Below are 19,158 nucleotides of genomic sequence, written 5' to 3'. Positions count from 1 at the left end.
CAAAATATTACTGAACCAATGAATTGATTTTTTTCATATTCATGAGAATTCGCCTTCTCCGGATGGTGTCATTCTCTTCAAAAATGAATACTGTAATTATATTGATAGCAAACATTTAATGACAGCTTCACTGAAAGATGCAATAGCAGAAATGCGTCGATCAATCTGCAGATTCGTAAGTTTATCCATTCCGATAATTGACACCTACAATAAATTTCAATTGCAGAACTTGATTCGCTACCTCAAAATGGCTTAAGAAAAGCTGAAGGTGAGGATAAGAGGTTTCTCCTATTATTTCAATAGGAATAAACTTGAAACATTCACTTTACTTTCCGACGTTTTTATTAGGAAAGAGACGATGATGATGAAGTCACTCCATACCTTAAAGACTGTCATCACTGTTATTAATTTTCCAATATCATAATTCTGATCCATTTTAAATTGCTAGTCTTCGGTGAAATATGTGCTAGCTAATACTTTTCATCAAAAAATCGAATTACCTGTAAAGTTCAATTGTAAGCCAACTTTTCATTTCACTTCGATTAATTTGACAATACAATATACTTCTGATCTACATAACATTGCTAATCTACTTGCCTATAGAGAGATGTATAGAGGTGATGCTTGTTGAATGGAAAATATCTATATATAATATATAGCTATAATACTTCAAAAACACAATGAAAGCTATCAAGTAGGCCTACCCTTTCATTTTTTCAAGTGAAAATAAAATGAATGAAAGATCAATTTAATAAATCAATATTTATTTAATCAATAATTGATCAATTCAATGTTGTTCATTCATTTCATGTACACTTGAAATTAGCTCTCGAAGAGTTGAAACTAGTTGATGTTGTGATAGGTTGAAAAGGTGTTTGATAATTTCTATTGTATTTGAATTATTTCAGTAGGTCTAAAAATAAAAGTGAGTGGAGTGAGTAGTACCTGTAGAGTTTGGGTGCCTCGGCGCAGTTGACGTTGTACCACCAGTCACAGGCGAACTCCTGCTGGTTGAAGAGGGTGCCGTTCGGGCAGAGGAACGAGGCACCCTGGTGGCCCTCGCGTCCATCGTGGCAGATGTGGTAGGCCTAAACAGTCAACATTTCAATAGATTATTCTGTTCTAAAAATAATAGGTACATTTTTATTCATCAGCAAAATTATTCAAACATAAGACTTATGTTACTAATACTTAGTATCCACAACCATCAACGTTTTTTTCAAATGTTCTTTTATGTAGCCTATGTATTTCAAAAGTAAATTTTTGAACCTAAGCCTCATTCCTTTATGCTGCTCTGGCAATGAGAGCCCGATATAGATCAAATTTACAGTCAGTTACGTACTTTGCATATCCTGCAACATGATGTATGTGTCAGTGATGTATGTGTCAGTGATGTATGTGTCAGTGATGTATGTGTCAGTGATGTATGTGTCAGTGATGTATGTGTCAGTGATGTATGTGTCAGTGATGTATGTGTCAGTGATGTATGTGTCAGTGATGTATGTGTCAGTGATGTATGTGTCAGTGATGTATGTGTCAGTGATGTATGTGTAGTGTTAATCGGATATCAACGCGAAAGAATTAGTTTGATATTTAGATATGGAACAACGTTGTGGATGTGGATGCCATTTAAACAAGATTCACATCCACATTCATTGGTGATCTTCCAAGTTACAAATGATATATTTGGGAATAAGACTAGCATTTTTCGTTTCATTTTTTCATGAACTTTTCGAAATGTATTGCATTGTGTGAGAAAACAAATTGATGTATAATCGACTTATAATATTTTCATACTACCATATTGTCTACTAAAGGAACTAAGACTGTTTTAATAGTATAAGAATTTGATTTTGATCCATGATTGTGCGTGTTCCACTGAGATTCGCCTGAGATTTGTTCCACTGAGATTCGCCTGAGATTTGTTCCACTAAGATTCGCCTGAGATTTGTTCCACTGAGAAAATCCATCTGATGGAAAACGATAGGTTTGACATTTGAATCTGAATATTTCCTAACGTTATAGATATCATCATTCGAACAAGATTTACATTTTGCTGCTATGAATCGTTGGTGATCTACTACGATACACGATCTTTAAAAATAAGACTGCTATCAGTATTTTAAGTAATAGATCAAGGTACCAATAATATTTTCAAACATACTACCGTATATTTGATGATTGTTATTATAATCCACTTTGTGAGGTTTATTTTTTTTCTATGATTGGGCATTTCCAGTGAGACGCGTCAAAAAGTGTTCAGACTCCATTAGATATAACAGGCTTTATAACGCTGAAATTATTCGTGTAATTAACGAAAAACATCACTGAACAAAAAAAATTAGACAAAATAAACTTATACTAACACCTATAACATGTTGTGCCCTGAACGTGTAGAGCGTTGCATTTTTCAGAACAAAATAACTTCTGAATTTTCATTAAACAAGCTCATCTGGTCTAAATGTATGTAGAAGGATAGCCGAGACGACTAAGGCGCTACACCCTTCAGTCTGCTAGCGCTACCTGGTCACGGGTTCGAATCCCGCCGATAGGTTGGACATTAGATCATCTCATCGAATCACCCTCTCACTTTCCCTTACGCAAAGCAAAAAGTTCATGTTGGCATCATCCGCAATAAAAAATCAATGTAGATGTAATTCACCTCTCGCCAAAATCTAATCATTGATAGATCGATGTTCTTTAGAAAATCTGGTGTATCTTTTTTCAATGGATAAATATAATAATTGATTACCTCTCGCCATAACCTAATCATTGATAGATATATGTTGTTTGGAAATCTTGTGTATCTTTGTAAATTTATTTTTCATTTCTCAAGTGTATCTTTTATACTGTTTTTAAAATTCTACATTAATTCATTAGAAAATAACTGACGTAGGTAGGAATCTTTTAATAGAATACCCCCAAGTTTCAATGTATACTTATATAGTTATATAGCCAAGTTTCAATTTCTTTGGAAACAACGAATCACATCAAGTACAAATTACTATAAAGATAGATTACTACATGAAATGCAGGCTACAACCAATGAGACGAAACCAAATCACGGTTCACAAAAAACTACATACTTTAAAGTAACGTAATAATAATCATGATACATTAACGCCTGCTCTAGAAGTTGATAGGTAACCAGTCAAGATTGGCGCAATATTTGGGAGGTGCAGCAGTAAAAGGAACCTTGGGGCCCAGCGCCTTGCCGTCAGCTATAATTCGAGAAATGTACTTTCACGCACTCGCACTCCCTCTATTGCGCGATAGGCGACCGCTCGACTCACTTCACTTCATTGAATATATACCGCACTGACTATATATCCACTCTACAAACTTTACTATATTGAATATATTGTGACTATTTATAAACTGGATCTGGATGTACTGTATATAAGTAAGTGTAGTAAATATTGCGGCCAAGTAGTTGCAGTGAGTCAAGATCTGTTGAGACCGATATTCGGTTACATAAGAGAGAACAGCGGTTCGAGGTCGTTCAAAGAGCTTATATTCATAAAACAAGAGCTGGATTGACCGGCGGCTGGTCTGGTTTATTCGTGAGTTGTTCCCGGCACGCGTCTCTTTCAAAAGAGTTAGCGCACTCTATATAGTTGAATATAACTGTATCTATGCATTTACCTGAACACACCAACTATAGGCTAACTCATATAACTAATTCTATCTATACATTCTCATTCACCCCAGAAGCCTACTCGTTTATTACTAACTATAACTATAACTATGGTCTATAAGTTGAGGAAAAGGCTTTCGTAACTTTCCAACCCGCTTTGTGTGAATGAAAGTAGGTAACAATGTTTGTTGGACTGTAGTCCAGGCTCCCAAATGAATACGAGGTGTTTATGGCACCGAGGTGAAAGGTGTGCAAATTTTACATGATGAATTGTTAAGCTTTGAATGAATTTGATCAGAATGAGTCAACTTCCGGGTACCGTATAGACCTGCACAATTTTGTACTTTGATCATTCAATTTTATATAAGGTACAGTACGCAAATTATTACTGTAATTGTTAAATTATGGTCTGATATGTTTAAAAACGTTCGATAATTGTTTTTCGTAGAATATCACATAATTCATGCTATATTATAAAAAAAACTCGAGCAAAATTTATATTTTTCATCCCGTTGATTCTTCTACAATATGATCAAATGTTAAATTTTATTGAGATGTAGAAAGTTTAAATTACGGTTAGAGTTAGAATGGAATGTGATAATGTGAACTGAATTGGTTGCCGTTCCAATTAAATCAGGACTACGGAAATATTTTTTAAATGTTTGAGGAGAAATCATTTGATTTCCCTACTGTTCTTAATAGTTTTTTGTAGATAAGCTAAAAGATACTCCTACAGATATGGACTATAGGAGCAGACTTGGACTGCAATATAATTAATTTCCTTTTTTTGGCAAGAAAGCCATACTCTCATCTGCATATTTCTCTAAAGTCCTTACTAAAGTAATCATAGGACTTTACTAGACAGACTGAGACTGATAATTTATTCTTGAAATGGCAATGACCTGAGTGTACAATTCCCGAAGTTCGCATTAAATGCATTATCATACCAGGATTGACAACACTATCATGGGAAAACAATACGGTTGAGAGAATCCGCTTCTCCATAACACAGTTTACTATGATGACCATTACAAGGCGTTAAAAGTGATGTCCTGATAAAAATGATAAGTGAATAAAGGATGTGATCAGTGATCACTCCAACAATGGACGAACATCACTTTCCTCAAAGGCTGTCCTTTCTCAGCCTTGACACAGATGTAGGCCTATTGCCCAACACGAAATCAAGATCCAAGTTCAGAGCAGTAACTGAGTTAGATAATAACCGTTATGGAAGTGAAATTCCTTCTGAAACACTGTTCTGAGCTATCGACAAAGGCGGACCTCAAACAATATTCTTTGATAAGATATTCAATTTCTTCTGAAAAAAATTTTCGCTGCTATAAGCAAAGGCGGAGCTTAAACAATAATCTTCAATTGAAAACATAAATATTGACAAATGTGTTCTAATGTAATGTCGTTGAAAGATATCCATAACAAATATTTCAAATGAAATATTGCATTCCCAAAAATAAATTATCTTAAAACTTCAAAGTAAGATGAATGAATATTGCCGATTAACCAAAGAAATATTCTCTTAAAAAGCATAGGTAATAATTTGTTGAGTAATCTCTATGGAATTAATTTTCAATATTCAACTATAAGAGACTCATGAATTTAAATAATATTGTATTATTTTAAAACCAAATTAGGATTCAGGCTAGCAAAAGTTGACAGAAGTGTTATTGTATAAAATTATTTCTACTGTTGAATCACATTAGTAAATAACTTGGAGATAAAAACACCAAGTCAAGGTTTGGCATTAGGAACTTTTTGCCTTCATTTATAGAAAGCACCATCAGACTCATTCAACAGAAAATAGAACAATTTTATCTGAAAGCGTTAAATGACTAGGTACCCTACTCAACTACTAATTATTTTTCATATATATTCAATGAGGATAGCTTATCTTTCAGCTTTCAATATGACAAGCGTTTTTCAAATCACTCTCACCTGTGTGATTTACACTTTTAATGTTTTACAACCCTTGTAATATTTTAAAGTGTGATAAGTAAAGGCAATTTATCTATCTATCATCAAAAAATTCATTTGAATTTTCAAAATAAAAGTAGGATTTTTCAAATCACAGCCATCCTGATTGAAACTTGTAATAGTCGAAGTATTTGTTGTTTTTGACTCACCTGACAGCCAGTTTCGACATTGGCGTAGATGCCGGGATGCGCGGGCACCTGGCCGCAATGGAAGTTGGTGGGGGGGACGTCGTGGAAGAGGGGGAAGTCGACGCCAGGGGTGCCGGGCACCTTGCTCAGGTCCTGCTTGTGTTCGGAAGGCTTGGGCTTCTTGGCGGGCACCAGGGCAAGGCCAGGGTGTGCACCTAGGCCATGGATGGGCGCTGGCGCCAGCACTGGTTGTTGATGGTACAGGAAACCTTGCCGTTTCTACATGAAAACCGAATCAAATTCAAAGACAATGTGATGAAACTTGAAAAATTATTCAATCGGATGGATAGCCTACAGAGTATAAGATTGAGTTCAAAAACGTTTCATTACAAAACACCTTGTATTTTCTTTGTAATCTACCGTGGAGTATTCTCCACCGTGAGAGTATTCTCATACTCTGTTAAGAGTCTCTGGGAAGATATTAAAAACAAACAAACCACAATCCAAACTAGACACAAATCTCATTCAATCAAGAGACTAGTAGATAAATCTTGAAAATTTAAGGTGAATTAAAAGCGATATTGTCGATTCCACCGTAATTTATTTGAGTCAAACTAAAGTTTCAATGCATTCAAGGCATAATCATTGGTGGTATTCTTTGGTTAGCAATAAAAGATCAAACTAAACCAAAAAAACTAAAGTCTAACAAAAAATTATTACTGATGATGATGATGATGATGATGAAGTGCATTGAAACATAAGTTTGGCTCAAATAGATTATGTGGAACTGAAAATATTGCTTTTATTTCACTTTAATATGGAGACATTTCAAAATATCTCTGTTCATATATAGTGTAAACTGCATTTTTTGGAATGGGAGGATTGAGTTTTAATTTGAAAATATATTTTCAATTGTTTTTCCTTTGGAATCAACCACAATCCAAAGAAGACCTTAAGCAAACTAATAAAACTTGTTTGGATAAAGTATTGCTTCTCAGAAATTCAATGTATTCAAAGAGGAACTCCAAAAAATTAAGTACATTACATCTTAAGATAAATCAATCTACAAGGAATCAATCTATTTGTATAATAAAGGATTCACGGTCTATTGACGGTATTAATCCAGTCTGTTCAATAAAATTCTTGTGAGTGTTTCAAGATTCAGAATTCATCATTCAGTATTTTCATTAGATATGGGAAAATTGTATGTATAGTCCTAATACATTTGAATATTGATCAATTTATGAAATAAATAATTATTGAAGTAATAAAATGTTTTTTTATTATACAATTATATCAATATTACTTCACGAACTACCATATTATGCTATGGGACCATCTTAAAAAAAGAAAAAATTGAAGACTACGGTATATTATTTCTACATTCAAAGCAAATTCATTATTATTTTCAAAAATCATTCTTTGTAAAGCACCAGTAGGGCTATAACTAACCAGCCAATTTTTAAAAAAACTGGTGGATTTTATTCCAATTCAGCAACCTTGACATTAGAAACAGCCTTCAAAAATCCTGTTTTTTAGTTGAAGATGAGCATTTTCCAGAATAATTTATTGGCTTTATCATCCCTGGTTCAGACAGATTCAACCAATGAATCTGATTTACATAACTTGAACTTTCATTCTTACGACATAACAGAATGCGTTTCATAATTTTTCATATTTTTATAGCTTTGATCATGGATAAAAACCTTGCACCGAAAGTTGATTGAATTAAAATTACCACTCTCATAAATTTGAAGTATTTTTTTCAATTGCAATATGATTAAAGTTATTTAAACAAATCTCTGGTTTATATTGTAATGTTGCAATCAATGAAATAAATATTATTGACATTCTCAAAAAGTCAATTACATCTTAAGAACTGTTTATGGCAAAGATACATCAATCAAGACTATCTATGTCCAGAGCGAATTAATAAATCCAATACAATATACCATAAATGGAAGTAAAAATAGTATTAAATTGAAAACTAATAAATTGAGGGCAGTGCTTCTTAAATTTTATCAAACATTTTAAAAACAGGCCCACAATAGAAGAATAGAATTTTCTAATCCAATTGATATTGATAATGTAGACCACATTCGCATATTGAATGATATGTTTTATGATGAACGGTTGAATTCAATCAACGGTTGAATAAAGGATCAATATTCATACTAACAATCAGCAAATTCAGAAATGCTCAAAAAATATGTAATGTTCACACGCGATATTTCATTTGAAAGCATTTGAATTAAAGAACTGTAAATGATAGGCCTACATAGTAAATAGCAAAGATTGAGGTACGGTTAATAAAACCAATAACACTTACGGTAGGATATCTATGTTACGGTAGGCAATTAACAAATTATTAATACAATCAGTTTCAGGATCAATTCACAGCTTTAAAAAATATATAGAAGCCCAAGTTAAGGCTGTTCAAAGGCTGAAAATAAACTTCCTTCTGGTGATATTTTTCAAAGTTTTTCGATTTGTATATCATCAAGCTATCAAAATGAAAGTTTTCTCAAGAAAACATTTTTTTCCAATCATTATTTTTTGAGATATAAGCGGCTAAAGTTTAAATTTTCAGGAAAGAACTTTTCAAATTCGGTAAGAGATAAATCCATGAGATTTGTAGGATAAATTCTTCATGGTATTGTTGATCTAGTAAAACAAAAATTTTCTTAAAATATCAATTTTTGAGAAATTTATTCAAATCACCAAAAATAACTCAACTATAAGTTATTTTTGGTAAATTGAATAGCTTTCTCAAAAATCTGGTGTGGCGCAATCACACAACTTTCCTTGCCGTTTGAATATTGATCACCTGACGCTAGTGTTCCCGCGCATCTCAAGTCTACTATTCAAAGATTTGAGCCAGCTGGTGACAGGGCAATAACACTGAAGACACTCGAGGTCTCCATAGTGAATGATTTAGTAGAATCAACAGTTGCCAACAGTTTGCAATTGGATAATCACATTTTCTCGAATTTCGAGCTTATTTTCAATTTTAGGTGAAAATTTTACTGAACATTAATTGTAGAGATTTTGAAGCTCAATCTTTTTCACTCGAAATTTTTTGTTTAAATTGTATCTGAAGCCTGATAATTGAGAATCTAAGATCAAACTTTGCATAGATGGGGCGGAGCTCCTGAAATTTTTACAGATATGGGACTTGTGGCAGTTGATATAGCTTATCGATGACTATTTTAGGTATAACTTTAATCAGAATCGTTGGAGCCGTTTTCGAGAAAATCGCGAAAACCCCTGTTTTTGACAACATTTTCGCCATTTTAGCTGCCATCTTGAATCGCATTTGATCGAAATTGTTCGCGCCGGATCCTTATATTGTAAGGTCCTTACCTTCCGAATTTCAAGTCATTCCGTTAATTGGGAGATGAGATATCGTGTACACAGCCGCGCATACATACACACACACACACATTCTCTAGTTATTTGAAATATAGACAATTTGTGAATGATTTAGAGTGATTTAAATTCTCAAGAGACAAACATTTAAACTGAAAAAGAAATATTAGAACATTACATATAGCCTATCATAGCTACGGTATCTGAAGTATTATCTTCTAAAAAACGTACAAAAAAATAGTCATAATATAAGTGAGAACGGATAAACTTCACCATCTCTACTTTTATACTATTTTCCAGTAACATTGCATAATTGCTTCAATGGTCAACAAAAAAGACACACAACTGAAATGTAAAGACATGTTTCTTATCCTCTGATACTAATTCCGCTATTCTATGAATTTTGTAATCTCCTTACAACTATATAGAGGCAAATGTGTTATATTACTTACCACACGCGCCGAATCAGTGGAGACGGCGACCAGCGAGAAAATTGCCAAAATAAAGATGAGATAATGTGTGCAACTAGTGACAGCCATTGTGAGAGAGATCCGTGCGCTACTACTACCAATGGATATCTGCTGCTGCTGGATGTTATCACACCTAACAACTTGCACCAGCCACACACATACACACTCATACACCCAAACTCTCCAATAGGTATTGCCTCAGCCCGCTCTTGGTAAAGAGCTAAATCTTAATATCGAGCGTAACCTACACAAATGTACTCCACCTTATTATAGTAGCTATATCGTTCAGCTCATAACGAGATTCGGCCTATACTTTGTCTTGCCCTACTGGCCGTACATGCTATAGCACAAAATACTAGCCCCCTACTATACGAACAGACATAATATTATACTTTGTCTTGTCTTACAGCCACACAGTTAATAGCAGTCCATGAGCGATAATCAACTTTCACTCTCTCTCCGTTCGGCAATAGTCAGACCGATTTTTTAATGCTGCTCAAAATGTCATTAAGACAAAGTAGTTGACTTTGATTGGTTATTGAAATATCTATCAACTTTGAGAAATCAAGTCCAAAAATGGATAGCCTCAATAACGTATTTTCATGACAAATTAATTGATTATAATATAATTTCATGTAGGCTATCATCGAGAAAATTTTCTAGCTTTCAGTAAAATGATTCCGCGGAATAAGTCATTTTTTCAAAAGAATATCACAATATTTTTCCGTATAATTTTGCTCCTATTTTTAATTTGTTCTTGTTCTTATTTACTTTTTTATTATTACAGCTTGTAAAGATAATATTTTTTTGTGGTTTCGTTTACTAATCATTTCAATAATTTCGTCCACTTTCTTCAATTATTATTCGATAACTAATAGATATTCAATAGTCCTTCAATTAGCAGAACACGGCAGCCTATAGAGTTTTGTCTATATTACGTAACTCATGACAAATATTTCTCATGTCTTGGACAAATATTACTTTTTATTAAATAATGATTTTTATATTCAAGTTAGCACATCAATCCTGGAAAAAATACAGAAGTATTGCTGAACAAAAACAGTTTTTATTGTGCTACTCGAGTCTCATTTCAGCCTGGGGAATAAAGTTTCAAGTTAATTTATTTGTTTATTTTATTAGAATCTCCATTGCAGCCTATTACTGGATTCCTGAAACGCAATCCAATCAACATTTAAAATATCAAGCAATTCTGTCAAAAGAGAGAGAACGATAGATATATTTATTTCAAATGCTTTAGAATCAATATTTTTGAATAGTTAATTTCATGCTTTTAGAGCAAAAAAGGAGATCAGGTTTTTGTTAATTATTGAACATCAAATGCATTAGAATTGGATTCAATTATCGTAACATATATTCTTTCTGATCTTACATTTACAACTTAATACAGAGTTTATAAAATACATTCTTAAATTAATTGCACTGTAGATAGGTGAATATGGGTGATAGTGTGTAGATGATTTTCATGAAGATTCAATTTGTGTACAACTCAATACACATGTACCATCCCGTAGAGGAATCTGAAATTCATAAATTAAGGAAACTTTACAAAAAGATGATTGCCACGAATGAATGTATTGTCAATCAAGACGCGACGGAGACATTTATCCAAAAAAAAAATGTATTATAAATTCACCCTTTTCTAACTATAGTTCAAAGAGCGAAGCCACCAAGTAGGCCTACTTCATCTTTTTTCAAACCAATTATTTAATATTCATAAGTTACTTAAGTTTTGAAAACACAATATTTATAATTGTCCTTTTTTCATGTGATTGAGGAAGCAGAGATGGTTGTTTACATGGAAACAATTGATGTTTCTAATGTCTGGATGAAGAAAGCGAGCGTAGGCCTAAGCAGTCGAAGAAGCCGTTTTTCACATAAAAAATATCTATCAAGTACTGAATTTAATTTACAACCTAGACTCATTTTTTTAAGAGTTTATAGTGCTAATATGTAAATAGTGTGAATATGGTGATGATGGAAAATCAGGATAATATTTTATTATGCTCAAGAAGTTCAAATTAGTTTTGTTTACCGTACCTCAAGCTATTTTCTCTATCTATGTTGGTAATTTTATAACATTTTTCTACATTTCATTTTGTTATTCATATTCTTAGATATTAACTTCTCATTTCTTGATACTCCTGTGCGCGAACGGAAATTTGAAAATGTATTTCTTTGAGCACAGTACATCTGTCACATTTATATTTCCATTATAATTCTTCTTTCTTTTTATTTTGAATTTGTTTGTATTTCAAACTGTATTGTTTGTGTTTTTGTGACAATTAAAGTTTCTATTCAATTCTATGGGCAATATCATCAAGCGATTGACTCTCTCATTTGATTGAAGTGTATGTATCTGAGATAGGATTGAAATAGCATTTTTCTACTATAAAGCAATCCAGCAGTATTACTCATTTTTATGAGTATTGTGCTGACATTGAACACATAATATAATGAAAATTGTCTCTTGTTACAGATGATATTTATTATCATATGATTTCAATACATTAGTTACCAGAACGTTAATAACAGTCTAGTCTTAAATGTATTAAAAATAAAGATGGTTGATTGATTATGAAGAGTATTATTTATTCAATATCTAACATGGCGCAGTCGAAAATAAGATAAAACAAGAAAGTTATAATAAAATAATTGAATTATTAAGTGTTCAAGTGAGAAGTGATAGCTCAATATTGAAAATGGAATTCAACAAACCAGGTTTGCTAGTTATACAGGGGATATCGCAAATAATTTTGCCAACTTCAAAGAAGAAGTAACAATTTATTTGACTGCTACCGAGACTGTAAAGAAATCTCGAGAAATGCAAGTAGCTAGATTCAAAAACTTTACTATGATCGTAATGTATCTAAAAACACCGAAGATTTTGTAGTCGGAGAGGAGATATACATGCAGAATATTCATAACAAAAAATGGGAAAAGGGAAGAATAATTGAGAAATTACCACAACCACGTTCATTCCTGGTTAGAAACAATAATGGCGGTGTTCAGCAAAGAAACACAATTCATATACGAAAAATAAAAAGGGGAATATAGGATAATATAAAGTCTTAAAGAGGGAGATGTTACAGATGATATTTATTATCATATGATTTCAATACATTAGTTACCAGAACGTTAATATCAGTCTAGTCTTAAATGTATTGAAAATAAAGATGGTTGATTGATTATGAAGAGTATTATTTATTTAATATCTAACATCTCTAATACTACAAAATGTTATCCAATAACATTCATTTCATCAATATTTGACACTTGAAAGAAGACTTGCCGGCTATATTATTGGTGAAAAATATAAAACATTTTCTCACTGACTATGAAGTAATCAACGGTCTGATGACAATGAATCCGATGTGATTCGAAAGCATGCTCCACTCAGTGAGTAAATATTTATATTTTTCACAATATTAATATAGTCTGCAAGTCGTCATTTTTGTGTCAAAACTTGATAAAACATATAGCAGTACGTAATAGATGGAGAAATTCAAGAACACTCATTTCAAGAAACTACATGAAAAACGTTTTTATGATTCTCTGCAGACTTTTTCTATTGATTGTTTTGATTTTCTTCACGTTAGATGTCTATACGAACTGTTTTTAATACCTACTTTCAGTTTTGGAATTATTTTAACTGTTGAATTCAGAAATTCAACACATAACCTAACCTATTTCGTTTTTTTATAAATTTGAATTGTAAATGTCAAACAGTTTTGTGCTTAAGCATGTTCTGCCTTTTTATTGTACATGATTATATAAATAGTGTAAATTAATAATAAGCAAAGTGAATCTGTGTATCCCAGCCCAGCTTCAACTGGTAGTCCAGTCAATGAAAAATTATAGACGGAAAAGTTTGCAACACAATTTTTGACCCCGCAGCTCTTTTAAGGACAGTAAGGGGGTAGACATATCAAGAGTCCTCACTCCTACCCCCTGTGCTAAGGGAGTGGGGGTGGTTTGGAGATACCATATTTTGGTTTTGCACATATCTAGAACAATATGCGTCTTTCGGATTTTTTTGGCTAATACAAAATTGAAGCTTACAAATTAGCGTACAAGTTTCATTTGTAACTCTTCTAGTTTGAAAAGACAGGGTTTCTTCCAACTTTTTGCACTTTCAGGGCTTATTACTCAACAACAATGCATCGAAAAAATATGTACTGAACGTTGGGTTGTAGAGTATTCAATTCTCTTCAATTTGATGTATTATTTCACAATTTTTTGCTTTACACCAATTGTTATAGCAGCTTTAGTGCTGAGTGTGAAATTCTCAATACAGCAACATGTGTCAGCTTTCCACCTTTAGCACAGGGGTTAGGGATGAGGATTTTCAATATTTTCAGCTCCTAACTAGTCCTAATAAAGCTGCAGAGTCAAAGATTGTGTTCCTGATATTGTGTCCAAATTACATTGTCAAATGATCTATTTGACAATAGATCATATCTAGTGATTTATAACACTAAAGACGCATATTGTTCTAGATATGTGCAAAACCAAAATATGGCACTTACAAACCACCCCCACCCCTTTAGGGGGTAGGATTGAGGACTTTTGATATGTCTACCCCTTTACTATCCTTAGAAGAGCTGCGGGCTCAAAAATTGTGTTCCAAGCTTTTCCCTCTATACTTTCTTTTGAGCATTCGTTGTCTGGACTATAGAGAGTCAAGTTTTTGTTATACAGAGTGAAATAATGGAGTATTGAATATAATTCTTCATTCAAATAGGGCTGAGAATTTTGGCAAACTACATTAGTGCTATAAACCATTACTAGGATTCTTATCTCTCAAGAAGAATGAAATGCATCACACTACTATTTTATGAGGTTGTTACATTGTGCATCATATTCTGCAAAAAAAATTGGAGCGAAGCCTTATTACTTGATGTGGAAAACATGTAAATTGGGTATACTCACCTTCAATCATCATGTATCTAAAAAATATTATTATTTTGTAAATGTGAACTAATTAAATTTCTGAAAAAATGTTAATTTGAAAAGGATACGTCCAGAAGAGTACGAATGTCTGAGAAAAACAGTCAAGGAAAATCATGAATGACAACCTTATTTCACAATAGCACTAAAAGAGACTGCAACCAGCATCAAATTTATGACGATTTATGTTAGAGGAATTCAAATCTTCAAATCAATTTGAGCACTCTCTATAACTTTTTACGACATACTAGTCTAAATTCAGTCAATAATAGTAAAAACTGATACTCAGGTGATGGATTACAACAAATCCAGTAGCAATCTCCTCTAATGAGAATGTACAACCAGTAAAACCAGAAATTAATAAATAACAGATTAGTTGAAGAGCCCAGACATGTGAAGAATGAAATAAAACGGTTGAACAAAACTAAAGAGCTAATGCCAATTTGAAATTTAATTCATCAATTTAGAAAAGATTAGACAAACAATATATGACAAATGTTATTTCAAGTTGATGTTTCATATCTGGTTTCAAAATGTTTACAATACTCAATATTTTGTCCAGTTATAATTTAGTGCAATACTTACTTTTCATTTTCGTAAATTTTAAATTCCTGGTTTGCATATTTTCGGGCTGAAAATTGGACTTAAATTTATTCAATGGCAAATCAAAACGAATAATTGATGACTATTTATATAAAAATTTAGGAATGGGTAAGTTTAGGCGGACTCAAACATCAGCAGAAAAACGTTTGCAGACAGACGGAGAAAATAGCGTCTGTATGCAGACGTGAGCAGACATATTATGAGGACGTCTGTGTACGTCGCAATTAGACTGAGCATCTTGACCTCTCCCCAATTATTCATTCATATGATGTGTGTATTATTCAATGTAAAATAAAAAAGTAAATTTATGACATAAATTATCAAGGTAGTCTATACGAATAATTTAGGCAGTCTAATAATTTTTACCTGTTTCTTGAGTGAAACTCAAATGATGTGATGTGATGTGATTTTTTTTGCAATCATCATAAATTAAGGATATTGATAAGTGTTTAAAGGATACAAATAGACCACCAAAAAACCCGTTCGTCAGAAGCATTCTCCGACTAATGAAATACTTCTTCCATTGGTGTCCAGCTTTCATTAGGAGAAGACCCTGTGAACAAATTTGAAACAAAATCACTATTTGCGTCACAGGCAAATCCGATTTGAAGTTAAAACGTAGACCTCTTTTCACTCTATCTTCAATTTTAGTTTCTCGTGATGATCTGGTGTCATCCGTCGACCTCATAACAAGCGATGCTAGGTACTATTTAATTATAGGTAATTCATTTACTCTAATAGTTTAAAAATAATACACCATTTATTATCATGCATCTTAATAATAGTGTAACCAGTATCTGTTTCCTCATTGCCTGTGATTGGCAATACTCCAATAATTCTATCAGATTCTACCGATACAACTACCATACGTCTAAAATACAATTCAATAAACTGCCGAAATATGTCATATAACAAAAGCCATATAATATGGCTTACAAAAGTTTTTTGAACATTACAGTACATACAATATAGTGGAAATATAATTTTTTTGAATGAAATGGAGGAAGTAGATACTGGAACCTCAGAGTAAAATACTGTGACCTACAGCATAATAACAGATGAATTCAAAGAGTTTGACACACTGTATACAGTAGGAAAATAAAGGAGACAATATCAACGACCAAACCGTTATAGTAGAATAGTAGTTATAGTAGCTCATTGAACGCAATTCTGGGTAGTTCATCAGCTAGTTTCCACTGAAAACTAATGAACTTCAAAGAGAGAACAGAGAAGGCTAGTTGTCTGGAGAGCTGGAACTGAAGTTTTCTATCGCACTGGTCAGAGGTTTATGATTAATCCCACCTGAAATTTGTTTTATTATCCATCAACTCAATTTTTTATTATCAACCATGCATCATTTGAACAAATTCAAGGAGTTCCCAGCATAAGCCAGTGCATACTTCTTAAACCTGCTACCGTCAAACCTTAAGGCACTTGAAAACAACAGGTTGTCTGCTGATGCACTCAAACAATACTTGACAGGGCGTCTCTACTATGAAGTATCGGAGTATGTGGAGGAGCATACATTCAGACATGTGACAGGACAAATTGACGATCAAACTGCCGACTCACGAACTCCTACTAGAAGGAGAAATATGACGATTCCCTGGCAACAGACTATGGAGAAGACAAAACAAGTAACATTACCTAAATAACGCTGCACAGTTATCATGAAGCTTACCCTAACGTAAACATAAAACAGTAATATAAAAAGGATCGATAAGTGAAAACAAAATAAATTAATAAAAGGAATACATACCCAAAGTCCGATAACAGCAAAAACATAGAATCCGAATCCGTAAAAGCCTGTGAGTCCCAGCAATCCAGCAGTTCCACCTGACAATGCTGCCATGGATGTTCGACAGTATTCCACGACTGCAGCATTGTTTCTTACGGCACTTTCACTGTAGGCCACAATCTCTGAAAAAAAATAATATAATTACATTTCAAATTGGTAAAACAAGGCTATATGCCTAACCTACATGCAGTGTGATCACAATGTGGAATAAAATAGCAGTTGATAAATGTTTTATTTTCAAAGATATGAAAAAGTAAACACATGAAAACGATCATGTGAGTTGATTCAAGTTATTACTTAATTTATTCAAACAATTTTTCACCAAGCATCGTAAGGCCCGCCGCAAAGTAGACCCACGTTAATCCACGAGAAGCAACAAAAAGCGTGGTTTGCTTTTCGTGGATTAGCGTGGGTCTACTTTGCGGCGGGCCTAAATGGTCTTTCAGTGTGAACTCAGATAAGGCCAAATAGTAGTAAGTCAGATAATTCAAATGCAATTATCTTAATTAATCACCTTATTAAAAAAAGAAGCATACCAAAATTAAAAAAATGAAATTGGCTAGTTTATGAACCTATAGAAAACAATTATAGATGTAATAAAAAAATAACTCTATAGTTGTTTAAGGAAGCAGCTATTTGCAAATGCTCTTCATTTAAACAGAGAAAAGTATAATCTATTATGGTGTTTAAAATCTTTTCAAAAAACAAAAAGTTCTTCAAAGCAATCCTAACCTAAACATAACCTCAAATTGAAACTTTTGCATGCACACCCTCACAATAAAATTGCAAATTTCTTCAAAAATGCTGGATCAATCTCATTTGAAATTACATTTATGATTAGTTAATTGATATATTGATTAATAAAGTGATATAATTACCTCCAGTTTTTTCTAATTTTGTTTTTACTCTTCCGACAGCCATAATAGGAAATTATTAAAATTTGCCAATGTAATACTGATTAACGCTAGCAATAATATTTATTAAAAGATAGTCACACAGATAGATTGATAATAGTGATTAACAAAAAATGAAAACAAGAATATAGCCACAGTGATATCGCAGAGCAGACAGGAACAGGATGACACTGATATCGAATAAATCAGCTGATTTTTTAAACAGGTGATCAAAGCTTAGACCTAGTTATAGAAAAGTTCTAAGGATCAAAGCTATATCCTAACCTAAAAAGCTTACACAAAATAACCTATAAATTCATTAATAAATATTACATTATTGTTAATCTAGTTTAGGCTGTTTTGAATAATATTTATATTATTTTGGTATATTCATTCTATTACTAAGACTTTCTTGTTGTGCTATTAATATTATATTAGTTTTTGTTCTGTTGAGTTGAGTAAAACTTTTCAAAAATGAATGAAAGACAGATTCTGGTATTGTATGGAAGTCAAACCGGCACTGCTCAGGAATTAGCTGAAAGAGTATGGAGGGAATCGAAACGGTAACAAATCATTATTGTATGGCTTTGTCTTAACTAGAAATAAACTTTTTTAGCTTATAAGTCGCTTAAGTTCTAATAGTTAAGCCTTCTGGGTCTACGTTTCCTTTATCCGTGCAGTGCTTAACAGCTTCTTCTTTTTTCCCATAATTGTGCGACAGATCGTGGTAGGCCTATAACTTGAAAAGACTAGGTACATGACCAACACAGCAGTTTGTGGGATCACTTTGAGATAGAATAATATGTATTTATTTGAACTCAATGGGGACACCTAAACCTAGCCACAAAGCTCAATATAATATAATACCCCTAGCTAATAAGTCAGCATCTGTTTCAAGTTGTTATGAAGAAAATCCTGAACACTATATAGTAGGCCCTGCTTTTGTATTTGGTCACCACTCTCAAATGCACAAGATCTGCTTCACCCCTTTGCCTTTGCTGACATCTTACTATGAGACAGGCAACACAAAGTTTGATCTACGATCAGAATTCAATAAGAGCATAGACAGTGGGAGTACCCCCTAGGTTCAATGGCTCACCTCCCCCCTTAAAAATCCCAAATTCAAAAAGCAGCCGCCCCCCCCCCCTAATAAATGAGACAACCTCACAAAAACGAAGGTCCACTGTCGTTATTTTAAACACTACTACCTTCCTTAACAATTGTTATTGAACTCCTTTAAGAATTTCAATGACGCAGTCTGCGTCTCCTTATGATTTAAGTTAGAAGTACACTCCCCCCCTCT

General features: G+C 33.0%; 3 protein-coding genes across 5 annotated transcripts in view; 1 reads left to right on the top strand and 2 right to left on the bottom strand.

The window, feature by feature from the left end:
• Positions 1–821: 821 nt before the first annotated feature.
• Positions 822–10,046, bottom strand: LOC111054095. Its single transcript, XM_039432528.1, has 3 exons — positions 9,576–10,046; positions 5,776–6,033; positions 822–1,088 (listed from the first exon to the last, which is right to left on the bottom strand). The coding sequence occupies exons 1-3, from the start codon at positions 9,660–9,662 to the stop codon at positions 900–902; spliced, it is 534 nt and encodes a 177-aa protein (XP_039288462.1). The 5' UTR covers positions 9,663–10,046; the 3' UTR covers positions 822–899.
• An 886-nt stretch (positions 10,047–10,932) lies between these two features.
• On the bottom strand, positions 10,933–18,145 carry LOC111054258 (ER membrane protein complex subunit 6). 2 transcript variants are annotated; one of them, XM_022341245.2, is made up of 5 exons: positions 17,841–18,079; positions 16,924–17,084; positions 15,625–15,717; positions 14,633–14,652; positions 10,933–11,131 (listed from the first exon to the last, which is right to left on the bottom strand). In XM_022341245.2, the coding sequence occupies exons 1-5, from the start codon at positions 17,881–17,883 to the stop codon at positions 11,101–11,103; spliced, it is 348 nt and encodes a 115-aa protein (XP_022196937.1). In that variant the 5' UTR covers positions 17,884–18,079; the 3' UTR covers positions 10,933–11,100. The 2 variants fall into 2 exon arrangements, with proteins under 2 accessions (XP_022196937.1, XP_039288463.1); XM_039432529.1 differs by lacking the exon at positions 14,633–14,652 and having other exon boundaries at positions 17,841–18,145.
• Positions 17,961–19,158, top strand: part of LOC111054084 (NADPH-dependent diflavin oxidoreductase 1) — a 43,806-nt gene continuing 42,608 nt past the window's right edge. The window contains exon 1 of one of the 2 annotated variants that reach the window (XM_039432527.1): positions 17,961–18,081. In XM_039432527.1, the coding sequence (XP_039288461.1) occupies positions 18,041–18,081 (41 nt within the window). In that variant the 5' untranslated portion in view covers positions 17,961–18,040. Of the gene's footprint in view, positions 18,082–18,122; positions 18,419–19,158 lie in introns of those variants that run through there. The other variant, XM_022341053.2, reaches the window with a different exon arrangement.

Source organism: Nilaparvata lugens, chromosome 7, assembly GCF_014356525.2.
Source record: "Nilaparvata lugens isolate BPH chromosome 7, ASM1435652v1, whole genome shotgun sequence".
NCBI lineage: Eukaryota > Metazoa > Arthropoda > Insecta > Hemiptera > Delphacidae > Nilaparvata > Nilaparvata lugens.
The sequence above is the reverse complement of the archived record's forward strand: the minus strand, read 5'-3'. Positions and strand labels throughout refer to the sequence as shown.